Source organism: Chiloscyllium plagiosum, chromosome 7 (assembly GCF_004010195.1).
Source record: "Chiloscyllium plagiosum isolate BGI_BamShark_2017 chromosome 7, ASM401019v2, whole genome shotgun sequence".
Lineage (NCBI taxonomy): Eukaryota > Metazoa > Chordata > Chondrichthyes > Orectolobiformes > Hemiscylliidae > Chiloscyllium > Chiloscyllium plagiosum.
Window position 1 is genome coordinate 52,842,755 of NC_057716.1, and position 21,117 is coordinate 52,863,871.

Here is a 21,117-nt window from a genome sequence, read left to right on the forward strand (position 1 = left end):
CCGAACCCCATCCAACACTGTCCTCCACCTGCACCCCCAACCCCATCCAACACCATCCCCCCACCTGCCCTCCAACCCTGTCCAACACAACCACCCGACCCTTCCCCGAACCCCTTCATCTCCTCACTTTCTCCTCATCATAGGGTCCTTTACTCTATCATGAGGTCAGAAGGAGGGATGCTCACAAATAATTGCAAAATGTTCAGCCGATTCACGATTCCTCAGACACAGAAGTAGTCCATGTCCAATTGGAGCAAGACTTGGATAATGTCCAGGTTTGGACTGAAAAGTTGCAAGTAATATTCATGCCACACAAATTCCAGACAATGGCTACCTCCAATAAGATACAATCTAACCACTGCCCCTTGACATTAAGTGGCATTACTATCACTGAATATTGCACTATCAACGTCCCAGGAATTACCATTGACCAGAAACTGAATTGGACTAGCCAAATAAATTCAGTGGCTACTAGATAAAATTGGAGGCTAGAAATATTGCAGCAAGTAACTCACTTCCTGACTTCCCAAAGCCTGTCCACCATCTACAAAGCACAAGTCAAGGTTATGATGGAATACTCCACAATTGCCTAGATGAGTGCAGCTCCAACAACACTCAAGAAGTTTGATACCATCTTGGACAAAGCAGCCCACTTGATTGGCATCATATTCTTAACATCCATTCCCTCCACCACCATTGTACAGGACAGCAGTGTGCACTATCTACGAGATGTACGTAGAAATTTGCCTATGTTCCTTAATATGGAGATGCCAGTATTGGACTGGGGTGGACAAAGTTAAAAATCTCACAACACCAGTTTATATTGGTTTATTTGGAAGTAAAAGCTTTCAGAGCTCGGCTCCTTCATTGGGTAGCTAGTGGAGTAGGATCATAGGACACAGAATTTATAGCTAAAAATAAACACGATTTATAGCTAAAAATGAACATGTGTCGTTATACATGATCTTCTTGGAGATCCTCTCCACTTTGAGCCGGCTGTTTGTGGTGTCGATGGTCACCATAATGTGGAGGTGCCAGTTTTGGACTGGGGTGGATAAAGTTAAAAGTCACACAACACCAGGTTATAGTCCAACAGGTTTATTTGGAAGTACATATCGACACAGACATCATGTTTATCTTCTGTTCTCAATTCTGTGTCCTATGATCCTACTGCATTGGCTACCTGACAAGGAGCAGCGCTCCGATAGCTTGTACTTCTAAATAAACCTGTTGGAGTATAACCTGGTGTTGAGTGATTTTTAACCATGTTCTTTAGGGAGCAGATACATGGCAGTACAATCATGTTCAAGTTTCCCACCAAACCACTCACTATCTTGACCAGGAAATATATTGCCAGTCTTCTCTGTCACTAGGTCAATATCCAGGAACCCCCTACCTAATAGCATTGTAGATCTACCTAACTGAATGGATTGCAGCAGTGCAAGGCATCAGCTCTTCTGCCACCTTCTCAAGGGCAATTAGTGATAGACAATAAATGTTGGTACAATCACCACTTCCCCTGAACGAGTTAGAAAAATGAAGACATATGTTTGTGAATTTGTAAGAGATAACTTTAGATGAAGCATAGAATTCTAAACTCACAGTGCCAGTACTAAATCTGTATTATGAGCTAATAATATTAGTCTATATTCTACCTGCTTTGTGGAGTTACTGTGGCAGGATCACCTGGGTGCAGTAATGTCCTCATCAAAATGGATCCAGAATGATTCACACCAATGTATATGTACACCACCAGTGCACTCTTTGAAAGCAAAATAGCACACAGTGCTGACGCAAATTGCATGGCTGCATGGTCTCAGGATAAGGTTTTAGCCATTTTAGTTGATGTAAGGAAATATTTCTTTTACTCAAGGGACTTATGAGATATTGTATCCTGTACCTCAGAAAGGTATAGATGCTCGTGTGATAAGTAAAATTAAAACTAAGAAAGATGTTTGAACCTTAGGGCAATAAACATGGTGAGGTCAGTGCAGGAGAGAGAGAGAAAGAAAGAAACTGACGCAGCAGTGAACCTACACAGTTACTGCCTTTGCTGTTTTGAATTCATGTATTGCTGGACATTGAAGTGCGTCTGGGAAAATTAACAAACAGTGAAATTCACAACTAATCTTGGAGGAACCTGTGTGGGCGAAGTTCACAGCACAGAATCAGATAAGTTAATCATTATTTTAAGTGTGTCCAACAGAAAGGCTGCAGTAGTGAGTAGAGTGAATTCTTTCTTGATTATATGTTTTTGGAGATATGTCTCTTGATTAAACTTAAAATATAAGCCATAACTGTTAATGTAACCTGGGTCAGTGTTTGTAGAGGAATAAGACGGTGTTATTTTCTGGGTCTGTAGAGTGTGAAGGAGCAAAAATGGCCTTTAATAGGGTGATATGTACTTCTTGTCAGATGTGGGAGTTTAAAGAGAGTTTAAGAGTTACTGTGGATTATATCTGCCATAAATTCTGTTGGATGCGAATCTTATCAGATCAAATGGATCAGTTGGAAAGACAGATAGAAGCGATGAGGAATTTGCAACCGCAACAGTATGTGATGGATGGCAGTTATAGGAAGGGGGGAAAGTCTCAGATACAGTCACATAGATGGGTTAACTCCAGGAAAGGTGAGAGGTAGACACCTAGGGCAGGAGCCTTTTGTGGATGTACCCATTTCAAACAGGTATGCTGTTTTGGAAAATGTAGGGGGTGATGGATACTCAGGGGAATGTAGCAGGAACAGCCAGGTATTGAGACTGGCTCTAATGCAACAAGGGGTACATCGTCTTCCAAGAGATCAACTGTGTTAGGGGATTCTGTAGTCAGAGGTACAGACAGACGTTTCTGTGGCCAGCAGCGAAAAAGCAGAATGGTGCGTTGCTTTCCTGGTGCCAGGATCAAGGATGTCTCAGAGAGGGCGCAGAATGTTCTCATGGGGGAGAAGGGCCAGCAAGAGGTCATTGTCCACCTTGGAACCAACGACATTGGAAGGGAAAAGGTTGAGATTCTGAAGGGAGATTACAGAGAGTTAGGCAGAAATTTAAAAAGGAGGTCCTCAAGAGTAGTAATATCTAGATTACTCCCGGTGCTACGAACTAGTGAGGGCAGGAATAGGAGGATAGAGCAGATGAATGCATGGCTGAGGAGCTGGTGTATGGGAGAAGGATTCACATTTTTGGATCATTGGAATCTCTTTTGGGGTAGAAGTGACCTGTACAAGAAGGACGGTTTACACCTAAATTGGAAGGGGATTAATACACTGGCAGGGAAATTTGCTAGAGCTGCTCAGGAGGATTTAAACTAGTAAGGTGGGGGGGGGGAGGGGGGTGCGTCCAGGGAGATAGTAAGGAAAGAGATCAATCTGAGACTGGTACAGTTGAGAACAGAAGTGAGTCAAACATTCAGGGCAAGCAGGAACAAAGCAGAGAACAAGGTAGGACTGATAAATTAAACTGCATTTATTTCAGGGCCTAACAGGGAAGGCAGATTAACTCAGGGCATGGTTAGGAACATGGAATTGGCATATCATTGCAATTACAGAAACATGGCTCAGGGATGGGCAGGGCTGGCAGCTTTTTGTTCCAGGATAGAAAGGGAGGCAAGAGAGAAGGGGAGTGGCATTTTTGATAAGGGATAACATTACAGCTGTGCTGAGGGAGGATATTCCTGGAAATCCATCCAGGGAAGTTGTTTGGGTGGAACTGAGAAATAAGTAAGGGATGATTACCTTATTGGGACTGTATTATCGACCCACTTATCGTCAGAGGGAAATTGAGAAACAAACTTGTAAGGAGATCTCAGCTATCTGTAAGAATAATAGGGTGGTTATGGTAGGGGATTTTAACTTTCCAAACATAGACTGGGACTGCCATATTGTTAATGGTTTAGATAGAGAGGAATTTGTTAAGTGCGTACAAGACAATTTTCTGATTCAGGATCAGGATGTGGATGTACCTACGAGAGAAGGTGTAAAACTTGACCTACTCTTGGGAAAAAGGCAGGGCAGATGACTGAGGTGTCAGTGGGGGAGCACTTTGGGGCCAGCGACCATAATTCTAAAATAGTGGAAAAGGATAGGCCAGATCTAAAACTTGAAGTTCTAAATTGGAGAGAGGCCAATTTTGACTGTATTAGGCAAGAACTTTCTAAAGCTGATAGGGGCAGGTGTTTGCTGGTAAAGGGACGGCTGGAAAATGGGAAACCTTCAGAAATTAGATAACAAGAATCAAGAGAAAGTATATTCCTGTCAGGGTGAAAGGAAAGGCTGGTAAGTATAGGGAATGCTGGATGACGAAAGAAATTGAGGGTTTGGTTAAGAAAACGAAGGAAGCATATGTAAGGTATAGACAGGATAGATTGAGTAAATCCTTAGGAGAGTAGAAAGGAAGTAGGAGTATACTTAAGAGGGAAATCAGGAGGGCAAAATGGGGACATGAGATAGCTTTGGCAAATAGAATTAAGGAGGATACCTTAATACCTTACAAATACATTAAGGACAAAAGGGTAACTAGGGAGAGAATAGGGCCCCTCAAAGATCAGCAAGGCGGCCTTTGCCTGGAGCTGCAGAAAAAGGGGGAGATACTAAATGAGTATTTTGCATCAGTATTTACTGTGGAAAAGGATACGGAAGATTTGACTGTAGAGAAATAGACGGTGCTATCTTGCAAAATGTCCAGAGGAGGATGTGCTGGATGTCTTGAAACACTTAATGTGGATAAATCCCCAGGACCTGATCAGGTGTACCCTAGAACTTTGTGGGAAGCTAGAGAAGTGATTGCTGGGCCTCTTGCTGAGATATTTGTATCATCGATAGTCACAGGTGAGGTGCCAGAAGACTGGAGGTTGGCAAACATGGTGCCACTGTTTAAGAAGGGTGGTAAGGACAAGCCAGGGAACTATAGACCAGTGAGCTGACGTCAGTGATGGGCAAGTTGTTGGAAGGAATCCTGAGGGACAGGGTGTACATGTATTTGGAAAGGCAAGGACTGATTAGGGATAGTCAACATGGCTTGATGCATGGGAAATTATGTCTCACAAACTTGATTGAACCTTTTGAAGAAGTAACAAAGAGGATTGATGAGGGCAGAGTGGTAGATGTGATCTATATGGACTTCAGTAAGGCGTTCGACAAGGTTCCCCATGGGAGACTGATTAACAAGGTTAGATCTCATGGAATACAGGGAGAACTAGCCATTTGGATACAGAACTGGCTCAAAGGTAGAAGACAGAGGATGGTGTTGGAGGGTTGTTTTTCAGACTGGACGTCTGTGACCAGTGGAGTGCCACAAGGATCAGTGCTGGGTCCTCTACGTTTTGTCATTTACATAAATGATTTTGATGCGAGCATAAGAGATACAGTTAGTAAGTTTGCAGATAACACCAAAATTGGAGGTGTAGTGGACAGCAAAGAGGGTTACCTCAGACTACAACAGGATCTTGATCAGATGGGCCAATGGGCTGAGAAGTGGCAGATGGAGTTTAATTCAGATAAATGCAAGGTGCTGCATTTTGGGAAAGCAAATCTTAGCAGGACTTATACACTTAATGGTAAGGTCTTAGGGAGTGTTGCTGAACAAAGAGACCTTGGAGTGCAGGTTCATAGCTCCTTGAAAGTGGAGTCACAGGTAGCTAGGATAGTGAAGAAGACGTTTGGTATGCTTTCTTTTATTGGTCAGAGTATTGAGTACAGGAGTTGGGAGGTCATGTTGCAGCTGTACAGGATATTTTGTAGGCCACTGTTGGAATATTGCTTGCAATTCTGGTCTCCTTCCTATCAGAATGACATTGTGAAATTTGAGAGGGTTCAGAAATGATTTACAAGAATGTTGTCAGGGTTGGAGGACTTGAGCTATAGGGAGAGACTGAACAGGCTGGGTCTGTTTTCCCTGGAGCATCGGAGGCTGAGGGGTGACCTTATAGAGGTTTACAAAATTATGAGGCGCATGAATAGGGTAAATATACAAAGTCTTTTCCCTGGGGTGGGGGAGTCCAGAACTAGAGGCCATAGATTTAGGGTGAGAGGGGAAAGAAATAAAAGAGACCTACGATGCAACGTTTTCACACAGAGGGTGGTACGGGTATGGAATGAGCTGCCAGAGAAAGTGGTGGAGGCTGGTACAATTGCAACATTTAAGAGACATTTGGATGGGTATATGAATAGGAAGGGTTTGGAGGGATATGGGCCGGGTGTTGGCAGTTGGGACTAGATTGGATTGGGATATCTGATCGGCATGGACGGGTTGGACCGAAGGGTCTGTTTCCATGCTGTACATCTCTCTATGACTCTATGAAAGGGGTATAAAAGAGCTTGGGACAGAAAATCCACCATGATCTTACTGAATGGCAGTGCTATATTAAAGGGCTATACATTTCTAATAATTTTAACTGAAAAGATGAATTTACTTCAGTTTAAATAGAAAATCGCTTTAGTTTTTCACCTACTAAGTTATTTTTTTTTAAAAATGCATCATGATTTCTTTTGTGGAGTGTATTGTTCTATATATGTCTTCTTTCTGTAGTTATTTTCAAAATCTTGCAATTGGAGGATACCGTCCAGGAAAATCAAGAGAAGAACGATCATCATCTCTACCCCCCTGCAAACCAACACTTACACCTGGTTTATTACGGGCCTTGCATGCACAAGTAAGAAAGCAAAGTCTGCAAGCTTTCACTTTTATTAACAAATTCATTAATTAAAACCATACACATATGCAGTCATTTTTAACAAAGAAAAACACATTTCTATTTATTTTTTGTGAACATATTAAAATCTCCAACAAAGTTTTATTTTTATTGTAATTAATTATTCTGAATCACTTGCATTGAATGTTTTCATATTTAGAGTATGAAATACCTACTTTAACATTTTCAGTGGAAATAGATATTGTAAGGTTTCACTCAACTAAATACCTGATAAGCAATCATCTCGTTTTTTAGTCATTTACACTATTTTTGGGTAGCTTAACTTAGTCATTCTTTTAGCAAGTATTGAAACACAGCATTGGAAAAATAATGTACATATTGAAGTAAAACATATCTTAACAGACTTGCGAATATGTGAAAGGCATGTTTGACTAGAGATCCTTGCTGTGACAATTAAGAGTTCAAAAACAGCTGGTGGATTACCTGTTTTACCTCATTATTCTTAAGTAGTGAAGCAAGAGCAAACAGGAGAGAACCACATCCCGACCAGTATTTCTGATGGCTGAAAGCAACCCCAATCTCTTACCAGTCAGCAGTTTCAGCTCAGTCATCAAATGGTTACCTTTGGTTCATTACATATATTATGGTTCAGAAGCCTGGGTCCACAGAGTTTACAATATGAAATTCCTAGGAACAGGAGTAGTTTGTTGGTTAACTTGTTTCCTTATCAACCACATGGATAATCACAGGGGACTGTTTGTGTCTGCACTGCAGTGGCTAACAGGTCGCATGGGCACAAGAGGATAATGGGAGTTTTGGAAATCACACCACTAGAATGGACATTTGTATTATACTATGTTGTCAATTTGTACAACATCCAGAAACTTACAAGGAAAAAGACATGTGCATGAGTTCCACTCTTCCACAGATTTCCTGACTGCTTCAACATTTACTTCACTGAAGTCAATATATACCTGAGTGTTTTCATGGCAAGGAGCTCTTTTGAATTTTACTGTGATTGTGAAATTGTTGGATTTGAAATATTATTATAAGCTACTTCACAGCAGGCATTTGTGTCTTAAAATTAATTTTCTAGAGGACTCTTAATAATGGAAGGATTTATGGTTATCATTTATGGTTATCAACCACAAGAGAAATAGTGCAATGTGGGGTTTCATTCCAACAGGATGTGAATTATCTCTACGTGTTTTTAAATACCTTTCATCTATCTTAGCAGTTCATTTTGTGATATTGTTGCTATCTATACTTGCTAGTTTCCTGATAATTTCCAGAGTACAAAAGTAGAAAGGTATTTAGGACAGCAGTACAATGCTTTATCTGTTTTGTAGCCTATTGTTTCTGATTATGATAGATGACCTGGAAGAGGAGTAGAGGGGAAGGTCTGTCAAATGAGATACCATGACCAGTAGCTGACCAAACTCATCCACTGCCCCAACAGACAATCTACATTGAGAAAATGTCATTCAAGACAATGTTGCTGGAGCTCCGCATATACTGAATGGATTTAAGCAATGGAGAAATTGAATACCTCCATGAAGCTGAAAGCAGATCTGAAATACTGTACTACTTCCCAAAGGCATTTGACAGTCACCATGATGCCACTCTCAATTCTTATACACAATTCCTTTTAGTTGGGGATCATCAACATTTGCAATGTTTCCCAAGATCCCACAAGGTCCTTCATTAAATGTATCATAGAAATTTAGAGCACAGAAGAAGGTAATTCAGCAATCATTACCTGTGCTGACCAAAAAAGGTGTTCAGCCAAGTTTTACTTTCAAGCCCTTGATCTGTAGCTTTGTCGGTTATGGCACGTCATGTCCCTGTCCGAGAAATTGTTAAATGTTAAAAGGGTTTCTTCCGCTTGAACTCTTTTAGGCAAATGAATTTCAGACCATTACTGCTGACAAATGAAAACATTTTTCTCCTTCTTCTTTCTAGTTCTTTAAAGCCATGTTCCCTGGTTAGGGATAAGAACTTCCTATTCATCCTATAATTTTATACATTGCAAATAAATCTCCCATCAGCCACTTCATTCAAAAGAAAACAAGCCATGCAACTCTACTGACATTTTTCTTTCTGGCAACACCTTTGTAAGTCACTCTATAAATGCTCTCATGAGTGATCACATCCTTCCTGCAATAACCAGAACTGTACACAGTACTCTGGCAATGGCCTAATGAGTATTTTATAACAGTTTTAACATAATATTTCCGCTACTTTATCGATAGCCACAGTTTGGAGCATATTCTATTAATGCATACTCATTTTAGAATGATTTTAAAAAGCTTTCTACAACATCTTTGCCAACCATGACCTTGAGTTTTGATTTAACATGATCATTAAGTTATTGTAGCAGAAATTAACCTTCACCTGAACTTACTTTCAGTGTCAACACTTGCAGCATTCATAACAGCCTGAGTTTTTATAAAATACCTCTGTATAGAGCACAGCGATTGGTACTCAATCCTGATACCTCTTACTTCAGTAGCTGGCGGGGTCATATGGCCGTCACTCCATATTTGCCAAGCTCCAGCCCATTTGCAGATTCCTGCTGACCACCAGAACATGCAACTTTGGAACTTTTTGCCTCTAAATTATCCCATGGGACAGAGCAATGTTGTGGTGAAGGTTATCTTCATGGTCAAAGTGGATGTGGGTGGCAATGACTGAGAGTGGCTTGGTGCACATTCTTGGACTTACTGTTAATGCTCAGGCAGGCATCCCCCACCTGATTCCTTTGCAAACTCTGCAGCAGTCATATGTTAGCCTTCTGGATCTAACACAAACCATGTGACAGTGGTGCTGGCAGAACTACTCCTTGTCCTGATTGAGTATTTCCATTACTATAAGAAAGATTACTGGCAGATTCCATTGTGTATTGTTAGTTCAGGTGCCATTTAGGTTTCTTTGAGGTACTGCTTGCTATATCTGTGCTAAGGTTGCAATGAGCAGAGTAAAGGTTGTGGGAAACATTCCCTCCAGGGCAAGAATATTAAAAATATTTTGTGGCAAAGTAATTTCTGTCCGTGCATTTTCATTTTGTACAATGTTTCTTAGAAACATGCTATGTGAGCTAAATTGGGATAGCTGGAATATGTGCCTTGATTAATGAAGGAATGTATTCTGTATTCTTAGAGTCATACAGCACAGAAACAGACCCTTTGGTCCAAACTCATCTGTGCAGACCAGACATCTGAAGTTGACCTCATCCTAATCGCCAGCATTTGCCTCATATCTCTTTAAACCTTTCCTATTCATATACCCATCCAGATGCCTTTAAATGTTGGAATTGTATCCAACTCTACCACTTCCTCTCGCAGCTCATTCCATACACATGCCACCTTCTGCATGAAAATGTTGCCCTTCAGGTCCTTTTTAAATCTTTCCCCTCTCATCTTAAATCTTGCTCTCTAGTTTTGGATGCCCCACCCTCGGAAAACGACCTTGACTATTAACCGTATCCATGCCCTTCATGATTTTATAACCCTCCAAAAGGTCACCCCTCAGCCTTCGATGCTTCAAGGTAAAAAGTCCCAGACTATTCAGCCTCTCCCCATAATTCAAACATCCTTGCAAATCTTTTCAGTATCTTCTCAAGTTTAACAACTTATTTGATCACCTTTGCCATACTCTTTATTGTGTGTGCCCCTGGCTTATATCCCACTCCCAAATGCATACCTCACTTGTCCAGATTAAGTTCCATTTGACACCTGACAGCTCTATTGTTATTTTCTTGCAGTAGTCAACCGCCTTCTTCACTATCGGCTAGACAGCCAATTTTTTATTGTATGAAAACTTTGTAATTATGAATTTGATATTTAAGTCCAAATCATTGATTTATACCAGGAAAAGCAAAGGATCTAGTAGTGAACAGTGAAGAACCTCAGAGGTAGCAGACTCAGTCTCAAAATCATCTGGCAACCATTACATTTTGCTTCATTGCACTGAGTTAATTTGTTACTTTCCTTTGGATCTTGGGAACATTTACTTTCCTGATCAATTTGCCACATGGGACTTTGTCAAAAGTCTTGCCAAAATCCCCTAAATACCTGATATCAAATGCATCGCTCCAAATAGCCTTCCCTGTTACCTCCTAAATTTGAGAGTCAGATAATACCTTCCCTTGACAAATCCATGCTGCCTGCACCAATTGATCTGTACTTTTCTAAATTAAGATTAATACTGTACATCATACATTTTCCAATATTTTGTCTATCAATAAGGTAGACTGACAACTAGATTAGATTAGATTACTTTACAGTGTGGAAACAGGCCCTTCGGCCCAACAAGTCCACACCGACCCGCCGAAGCGCAACCCACCCATACCACTACATTTACCCCTTATCTAACACTAGGGACAATTTAGCATGGCCAATTCACCTGACCCTGCACATCTTTGGACTGTGGGAGTAAACCCACGCAGACAAGGGGAGAATGTGCAAACTCCACACAGTCAGTCGCCTGAGGCGGGAATTGAACCCGGGTCTCTGGCGCTGTGAGGCAGCAGTGCTAACCACTGTGCCACCGTGCTGCGCACCTCATTCAACTACTCATTCAACTTTTTTCTCTTCCTAAATAATGATACAATGTTAGAGACTTCCAGGATTAAATGAAAGGCAGAACCTTTCAGTTTATAACCTCTGGATAATTACCTGAGCCATGTGCAAATTTTGGATTAAATTACTGCAAATTACAGAGGTGAATACATGATTCAGGGACTGTTTTCGAAGAAGTTGGTTTTGGTATGTGGAACACTGGCACCAGTATCGGACAAATATGAGGTGGTACCATTTCAACTGTCTAAACTTGATCGATGTTGGGATTAGTATTCTTGCAATCTACATAGGGAAGTAGAGAGGGTTTAAAATTAAATAAAGGGGAAAGGGATCAAATGTTGAAATTTATCATATACCTAAGAGTAAGGTGAGGAAATAATAATATGTGAAGGAAGTAAGAATCCAAAAATGGCAGGAAGGACACAGACAGAAAAAAAAACTAGAAACAAATGAATAAATTAGGATTACATGTTTTGAAGAGAACACAAAGACAAAACTAAAGGCTGGATATCTGAATGAGCACAGCATGCAAAACAAAGTAAACAAATTGATAGCACACATTGAAGTAAATAAGTATAACCTAGTAGCCATTATGGAAGCATGTCTTCTTGATGACAATGATTGGGTCCTGAATATTGTGGGGTAATGACATTCAAGGCAGAGACATAGAACTATTAATCAAGGAATGACATTTGTGCAATAGTTACAGATAACCTTTATTCAGGAGATTAGGATGTAGAATTAGTTTTGGTGGAGATGAGGGATATTTAGGAAAATAAATCACTGGCGGAAGTGATCTACAGGCCCTCTAATAGTAACCACAATGTGGCATAAAGTATTAACGTAGTAATATTAGACACATATGACAAAGAGGTAGCAATAATCATGAGTAATATGATGGCAGTAATCATGGATAACTTTCATCAGCATATAAACTAGAACAATCTGATTTGCAGTAGTAGTCTGGAATGAGGAATTCACAGAATGGTTTTCAGAGAGATGCCTAGGAACTGACAGGAGGTTATATTAGACTTGGTATGGTGAAATATGAAAGGCGTAATTAATGACTTCAGAGTAAAGGTATCCCTGTGTAGAGTGACACAATATGTTTGGAATTTTACATTCAGTTTGTTAGGGTGAAGATTGGGTCTGAGACTAGAATTTTAAACCTAAATAAGGTCAATTATATGGATTTGAATGCTGAGCTAGCTTAAGTGAATTGGCAGAATAGGTTAGGGGTTGGAACAATCGAGAGACAGCGACAGATAAGGGGATATTTCAGAATACTCAGAAGAGGAATATTCCAGCTATAAAAAAAATTGTACAGGAAGAATGCACTATCAGTGGTTAACTAAAGATGTTATGAAAAGCGTGAGACTTAAGAACAAAGCATATAACTGCACAAAGAAGAGTGGCAGGACAGATAATCACTTAGAATAAGAAGAAAGACAGACAATAATGAAAACATTAACAGAAGGGAGAACAAGTAGAAGAGGAAGGTAACTAAACATGTAAAAAACAGAATGTAAGTGTGTCTAATGATATTTTTTAAAAAAACTAAGTAAAATGAATGCTGGTCATTGTGAGAAAGGAATGAAGAATTAATTTTAGATAATGAGGAAATGGCAGATGAAATGAACAAATATTTTGCTTCTGCCTTCACTGTACAGAATATAAAGATACCATTCCTGTAATAGTGGTAAATCAAGAGGTGAAAGCAAGAGAGGAACTTAGTGAAATTACAATCATGTATGATGTGGTACCGGACAAACTGATGAAACTATAGGCTGACAAGTCTCTGGATCCAGATGAACTTCACCCTACCATCTTAAAAGAGGTTGCCAATGAACATTGGTATTCATTTTCCAAAATTCTCTGATTCAGGAAAAATTCTGTCCGTCTGGAAAACACCAAATATAACTCTTTGATTCAAGAAGGGAGCAAGGCAGAAAACAGAAAACTATAGACCAGCTGGCTGAACATTTATTGTGGAAAAGTTGTTAGATAAATCATAAAGTCATTGTTGCTACACACATTTTTAAACAATAAGGTAATTTGGAAGAGTCAGCACTGATTTTGTTGAAAGGAAATCATGTTTAACCAATTTATTCAAGTTTCTTGAAGGAGTACCATACACTGTGGTTAAAGGGGATTGTATAGACATACCAAACTTGAATTTTCAGAATACATTTGACAAGGTGTCACATCAAATGATACTGTGCAAAATAAAAGTTCATGGTATGGAGGCATTACATTAGCATAGTGAGAAGACTGACTGGTTGGCAGAAAACAGAGAGTATACATAGAAGGGCCTTTTACTGATTCAAAGGATGTGATGAGTGGAGCCCCGTAGGCAATTTACATCAATAACTAAGATAAGGACAGAGAAGGCATGGTAGCTAAATATTCAGATGACATCAAGGTAAGTAGGAAAGTATATTGTGAATAAGTCATAAGGACATTGCAGATGGATATAGACAGATTGTATGAGTGGGGAAAAAACAGCAGATAGAATATAATGTGGAAATGTGAAGTTGATCACTTTAGCAGGAAGAATAAGAGTAGAGTACAACTTAAATGGAGAATGACTGCAGAATTCTGAAGTGATGAGAGATTTAGATGTTTGATGCATGAGTCACAAAACATTAGTCTACACTGACAGCACGTAATCAAGAAGGCTAGTGAGATGCCATTCTTTATTATGAGAGGAATTGAACATAAAAATAAGTATGTTTCAGTTATATAGGGCATTGGAAGAACCACATCTTGAATACTGTGTGCAGTTTGTTCTCATGTAAAGGAATGATGGAAATGCATTGAAAGTTGTTCTGAAGATGTTTACTCTGATTGATATCTGAAATAAGCAGGTTGTCTTATGAGGATAGGATGGACTGGCTGAGCTGGTTTCCACTGGAGTTTAGAAGAGTCAATTCTGACTTGACTGAAATGTGTGAAATTAGAATAGTCTTGACAAAGAGAACATGGATAGAATATTTCCTCTTGCAGTCAGTCCAGAATCAGGAGGCACTGTTTTAAAGTTTAGTGTTGCATTTTCAGGACAGAAGTGGGGGATTTTTCTTCTCTCAGAACATAGTGCAACTTTGGAACTCTTTGCCTTAGAAGGCAGTGGAGGTGAAGACAGAGATGGATAGATTTTTGATAGACAGGGAAATCAAGGGTTATCGGGTATATAGGATTGAGGAATTCTAAACTCGCACAGATCAGTCATGATTTTATTGAATGGTGCAGCTGGCTTACGGGGCTGAATGGTCCTTTTCTGTTCACTTCTTATATTTGAATATTTATGTTCAGTCATAGGAGATTGGACTGAACCTTCAATATTTCCTTCTTGCTTCTCTTAATATCTCTGGGATACATTTCATCTGTGCCTGATGATCATTTCCTTTCAAAGATGCTAAACCCCTTAATATTTCTTTGCTCAACCAATAATTCACATTCCTCCTTCTGAATGTCTGCATGATCCACATTTTCTTGCGAAGATAAGCACAAAAGTATGCATTAAGAAATATGGGTAACACAGTGTAACTAATATCTGAGAGATTGCTGAAATATCAATGGGATCTGTCTTGATTGTATCCACTCTAGGATATGCTCTGTGGATGTTCGAAAACCATTTGTGTGTCAGCCATATTTACAAATGTGTTAATTCTGGATGGTGGACTGTAAATTGTTTTGAATCATTGCATTTTGTTTTACTATTCTAATTTTGTACAGTAAAGTTTATCCTATTTGTCCAAAACTGGAATTTCGTGCCTCTATTTTCTTAGTAAGTACCTAGATTTCAAACTTTATCTACTTTCAGCAAAAAAAATGCTACATGTTCCAAGCCTGCTGAAACATAAATTTGGCAGTCTAACCAAGGATCATAACAGAATAAAACAGTTAAATAATTTGGATCTAGCCAAATTTTATCAGCTATCTCAAGATTTAATGAATGCATCCATTGTTGTTGCATCCCTGAGTTAAGACAAAATTATGCACATTTCTGAACAACTGGCAAACCTTAAAACACCAAATAAATATTCTTTCTTCTGCACTTAGCATTATTTACATGACACTAAATCTGACCCGATAGTACTGAAAATGAGCAAGAGGGAGAAAAAGTGGCAAAATCTTAGTGCTAGTTTACCAATTAACAGTTGTTTTGCTTTGTGTCGTGTTTCATACCAGAAGAAATACAAAATGATGAAACTTAAATAATTTTATAAGTTAACCTTAACAGCCAAATTAAAATTTCAGTTTAGCAAAACTATCTGATGCAATCAAAAATGAAAGACTGAGCACTAATTTGTGACTGATGTTTTAATATGAATTCTTGGTAAGTGAAAAAATATCTTAACAATTCAATAGAAAGAAAATATACTGGTTTGTACAATGAGATATCATAAATAATAACAGAAGTTCTTTTGAAAAAAAAACTGTTGACATACTGGTAAAGAAACTTTCAAAGGAATACAAGTCTCCTTCATTGAAACACAATAACCAATCTAATCAGTATTGCTTTAATTGGAGCAGATACAGAGCTGTTATTCAGCACTATACCATGTACTTTGAATTTTGATGAGAAACACTCCCATTGGTCCTTGAACCAACATACTGAACATATAAGAAGTCATTTGGTTTGGACACATAATGGGTGTGGCATTAGCAATGGTGTCACGGTGCAAACTCAGTGTGAATGACAGATGGTATGAACTGTTTTCAGATTTGGGCTTTATTTTCATTCAGCTGGAAAACTGTATGCACCTGCTCCAGCTGCTCAGTTTTCCATGTCATTAGTGTGATGTAGATCTAAATGAAGAAGCAGTATAATGCAAAAGGATTGTTATGGAATCCAAGAAGTATTCTTGCTAATTTTACTCCAGATAAATCATGTACAAGGTGTAAACACTTACATGTTTGGAGATGCTTTCAATAATAACCTTTAGAACAGCTGGCCTTACAACCATGAAGAGTATAGGAGGGCATACTAACTTTACTTGAAAATAAGGTGTCAATACAGTGAAGCTACAACAGAGGACTAGTTGGGAACAAAACAGCAGAGAAGCAAGCAACATACGGGACTAGACAATCCCATAAATAAATGATCAGATCTAAGCTCTGGTGTCCTGTCTTTATCCAGCTGACAATTGTTGAGACAATTAAACAACTCACTGAAAAAGCAGGCCACACATATCATCTTCCTCAATGAGGGAACATAACACAGAAATACAGAAGATGAGGTTGAAGTATTTGCAAGAATCTTCAATGAGAAATGACAAGGACAATCCATCCTGGGATCACCCTGAAGTCCCCAGCATCACAGATATTAACCTTCATTCAAACTAATTCACTCCCTGTGATTATCAAGGGACATGAAGGCACTGAATACTGCAAAAGCCATGGACCCTGATAACATTCTGATAATAATACTAAATAATTATGCTCCAGAACTCGACATGCCCCTAGACAAGCTATACCTAACAATGTGGAAACTTGCCCATGTATGCCTGATCAAAAAAAGGATAAATCCAAATTGGCATATTATTGCTCTATTCGCTTCCACTCATTTATCAGCAAGATCTAAAGGGTGTGGTCAATAGTACTATCAAGCAGCACCTACAAACAACAATTTGATGCTCAATTTAGGTTCCACCAGGCCCAGTCAATTCCTGACCTGATTACTGTTTTAGAACAATCATGGATTCAAGGGGAAGTGAGGATGATCGCTCTTGAAATCAAGGTAGAATTTCATCAGCTGTTCCATAAAAGAGCCTTAACAAAACTGAAGTCAATGGGAATTAGGGGAAAACTCTCTATGGTTGGAGTCATACCTAGCACATAGGTGACTGTGGTTGTTGGAGGTCAGTTATCTCAGCTCTAGGACATCTCTGAGGAGTTCTTTAGGGCAGTGTCCTAAGCCCAACTGTCTTCAGCATCTTCATCAATGTCAATTCCCCAATCATAAAGTGGGAGGTAGAAATGTTTGCTGATTGCAGAAGAGTACCCATTTGCAAATCCTCAGATACTGAAGTAGTCCAAGTCCAAATGCAACTAGGAGAAAGTGAGGACTGCAGATGCTGGAGAGTCAGAGTTGAAAAGTATGATGCTGGAAAAGCACAGCTGGTCAGGCAGCATTCTGACCAGCTGTGCTGTTCCAGCACCACACTTTTTGACTCAAGTCCAAATACAGCAAGACCTGGACAATATCCAGACTTGGGCTGACAAATAACATTCATGCCAGATTAGTTGCAGGCAATGACCATCTCCAACAAGAGAGGATCCAACAACTGCCCCTTGACACTCAATGGTATCATCAGTACTGAATCCCTCACTACCAACATTCTTGGGGTTACACTCAACTGGAAACTGAAGTGGACCAGCCATGTAAACTCTGTCTATAAGAGTAGGTCAGAGGCCAAATCCTGTGAATTGTTACTCACCCCTTGACTCCTCAATGCCTATGCACAAGTCAGGAGTGTGATGGAATATTTTCAACTTGCCTAGATGAGTACACCTCCAGGAATACTCCAGAAGCTTAACATCATCCAGGACAAAACAGCCGGGTTGAATGACATCCACCTAACACCTTCAACGTTCATTCCCATGCCACTGAAGCACACCAGTAGCAGAGTGTACCACCTCCAAGTTGCACAACAACTCACTGAAGTTCCTTTGCCAGCACCTACCACTTCTAACACCCAGAAGAATAGGAGCAACAGAATTCTGAGAACACTACCACCTGCAAATTTCCATGCAAGCTACATATTGGAATATATCACCATTCCTTCACTGTTGAGATTAGATTCCCTACAGTGTGGAAACAGGCCCTTCGGCCCAACAAGTCCACACCGACCCTCCGAAGAGTAACCCCCCTCACCCCCTCTGATTAATGCACCTAACAACTATGGACAATTTAGTGTAGCCAATTCACCTGACCTGCACATCTTTGGAATGTGGGAGGAAACCGGAGTACCTGGAGGAAACCCACACAGACATGGGGAGAATGTGCAAACGCCACACAGACAGTCGCCCAAGGCTAGAATCGAACCTGGGACCCTGGCACTATGAGGCAGCAGTGCTAACCACTGAGCCACTGTTGCTGGAACAAAATCCTGGAACTCTCTCCCTTACAACACCTTCTCATCATGGACTGTAGCAATTCAAGAAGGTAGCTCAGCACCAACTTCTGAGCGCAATTAGGGATGGTACAAACAGCGACACACTTCCTGTGGATGAATAAAATAAAGCACATGAAGAAACGCCACTGGCATATGATAAATATGCTGCATGCACTTCTTCTTCAGAGTTGCAATTGGGATTCAGAAAAATGGTGTAGGATGTGCATAACTAAAAAGCCTTCTACTTTTCATGAACTCAACTGCAGGTTGCTCATTTTGAAATCAACTTGTCAGCTAATTTAGCGTGCAAAGTTGCTGCACAAAGTCTTCATAGGAGTTCAACTGCTGGATGCAATAGGTGGGAACAGGTGCAAAAGTGGGACATTGTAGGGTGCAATTGGGCTGACAGATTGTGTAAATTACAACAGTAATAATACCTCATAAAACAATACTGTTTGTTGTGATTTACACGTTTTGATCAAAAAATTATTGTATTCCCCTTCCGTTGTAATTCAATTTGTGATTTATTCAAACTTCATTCATATATCTTATTTCATATAATTACCATTAACCTTTCTGGTACATCACCTTTAAAATTAATATAATTATCATCTATTGTCTAAAGGTAAATGGAAGATTAATTGTCCAATCAAAAGAAATTGAACAAAAATGGAATGATCTTGGTCTGCCACCAGACATTCTAAGACGTATAATGACTGTGGGTGGCTTTGGCGTGGAGATTGAATGGATGAAATTTTTTGCGTTGGGTTGCAGCATTCTTGATCCTGTAAGTATTCCTATTTTATAATTTAGTTTAACAATATGCTGCTACATCCTAGATGATTGGCAACTATTCACTAAGTTAAATAAGAGATATATCAGTTTATATAACTGGAATGCAGTAAATCCACCCAAGATGTCAAGAAGTTATATTTGGGGAAAACAAGAGATCTTATCAAATGAAATATTTAATATTAAAATTGGAGATAGAAGTAGTCTTCAAAAAGGTTAATCAGATTCTAGATTATATGTATGAGACATTTAAATACATTGGAATATAAGAATTGTAAGAAGTGTTTTATACCCAGATATCTGTTCTTCCCTTCAGTGAGATAATTTCTGATCTGTGACCTAATTCCTGGGCTAAACTTTCAGGGTCCCAGACGTCAGGAATGGGGTTTGGAAGTGGTCTCAAAAATGTTGGCACCAATGGGTATTTCAGTTTCAGGGAGTCAATCCTGGTGCTGACAATGATCACCACTGCAGGACAGATGCCCAACTCTCCTCTCATTTTAGGCCAATTGAACATGTTGCAAAATATGTTTAGGACATACAGGGACCGACATTTCAATTTTTAAAGTACTGACAGACGTACTGTACCATCAGAAAGTGACCATCTAAAGGTGACAGGGAGAGCAAAAACTCAGCACCAGAGCATTGTAAAACATTGGTACCATTCCCCATCCCCTGGCATCATGGACAGTGCGGCAAGGGACAAAGTTGTCAAAGATATTCAGGCAGTCACCTATTCAGAATTATGGCTTCAGCTTCCAGTGAGGAGTCAACCATCAGATTTTGGAACCCATGGTGAAAAGGGACAACACCCTTCACAATAAGGGCAAAACATCAGGCATCAAATGACCATGAGAGAGGAAAGAAGGGCAGGAAGACAACTGAAGCCCACCTAATAAAACAGGATCTACTACTGAGGAAGCAGCCACATGGGATTGATGGAGACACAATTTCTCAGAAGACTTGTGCACTCCAGGAAAATGTTCAAAGGTAAATATTTTCATGTCACCAACCTCACACTAGGCAGCAACTGGATGTCAGAACTTACTACTGTCCATTAAATTCAATGTGGCTGTGAACTTCTCTTTTACCTTCATTCGAGGATAAGCTGTGAACCTTGATGGTACCTCACATAGGATAGCAAATTACTACATCTTGTTGGTCATTGATGTCCTTTTCAATAGAGCTGACAGCACATCCATTTATCAACAGGCCCTGTTCTCAATGGACACTGGGTATTGGGTTTTACCTCCATTGCTGGATTCCTCTGATGCAGAGCATAACTTATTACATTCATTTAACTACCAGAGCACTGAGTGAAATTCATCCTAAAGCAGAGTGTGAACACACTCAATGTCCAAGTGGGGGCTTGTGAATAATACAGGATCCTTCATGATGTATGTGCTTGCTTTGCTCACAGCTATAATGGTCCTTTCACCTTCTGCCATGTAATCTAACTCAAATCTTCACTCCAATCCCCAAGATGCATGGAAGGATCCGAGGATATGAAAAATTCCTTGAAGAAATGGCCATTCATTGCTTGACAGGAGTACTAGACAAACAACCATTAACACTTGCACAGCAGAACAACTTTTGAAGAGTCAATAGGTTTCTGGAGATGTGCTTTTATTGTCTTCAAATATTCTCCTGCAAAGACCTCAGCCATGGTAGTGGTCTGCATAACATAACATAGAGAGAGATATTGAAAAATGCACTTCATTTGGGGAGGAATGGCAGCTGGAGATTAAAAAAAAAATGAAGAAATGGAGGTAGAATATGATAACACAGAACAGAGGTACCTGTGCTGCACAGTGAAATGGTCTTCTCTTAGAACATAGAACATAGAACAATACAGCACAGAACAGGCCCTTCGGCCCACGATGTTGTGCCGAACATTTGTGCTAGCTTAAGCACCCATCCATGTACCTATCCAATTGCCGCTTAAAGGTCACCAAAGATTCTGACTCTACCACTCCCACA

At 39.7% G+C, this 21,117-nt stretch overlaps 1 protein-coding gene across 2 annotated transcripts in view; it reads left to right on the plus strand.

The window, feature by feature from the left end:
• The window catches only part of LOC122551596 (ropporin-1-like), a 55,066-nt gene that overhangs the window by 18,849 nt on the left and 15,100 nt on the right, over positions 1-21,117 (plus strand). For both annotated transcript variants that reach the window (XM_043693738.1, XM_043693739.1), the window contains exons 3-4: positions 6,521-6,644; positions 18,971-19,132. In XM_043693738.1, coding sequence (XP_043549673.1) covers positions 6,521-6,644; positions 18,971-19,132 — 286 coding nt within the window. The remainder of the gene's footprint in view (positions 1-6,520; positions 6,645-18,970; positions 19,133-21,117) is intronic.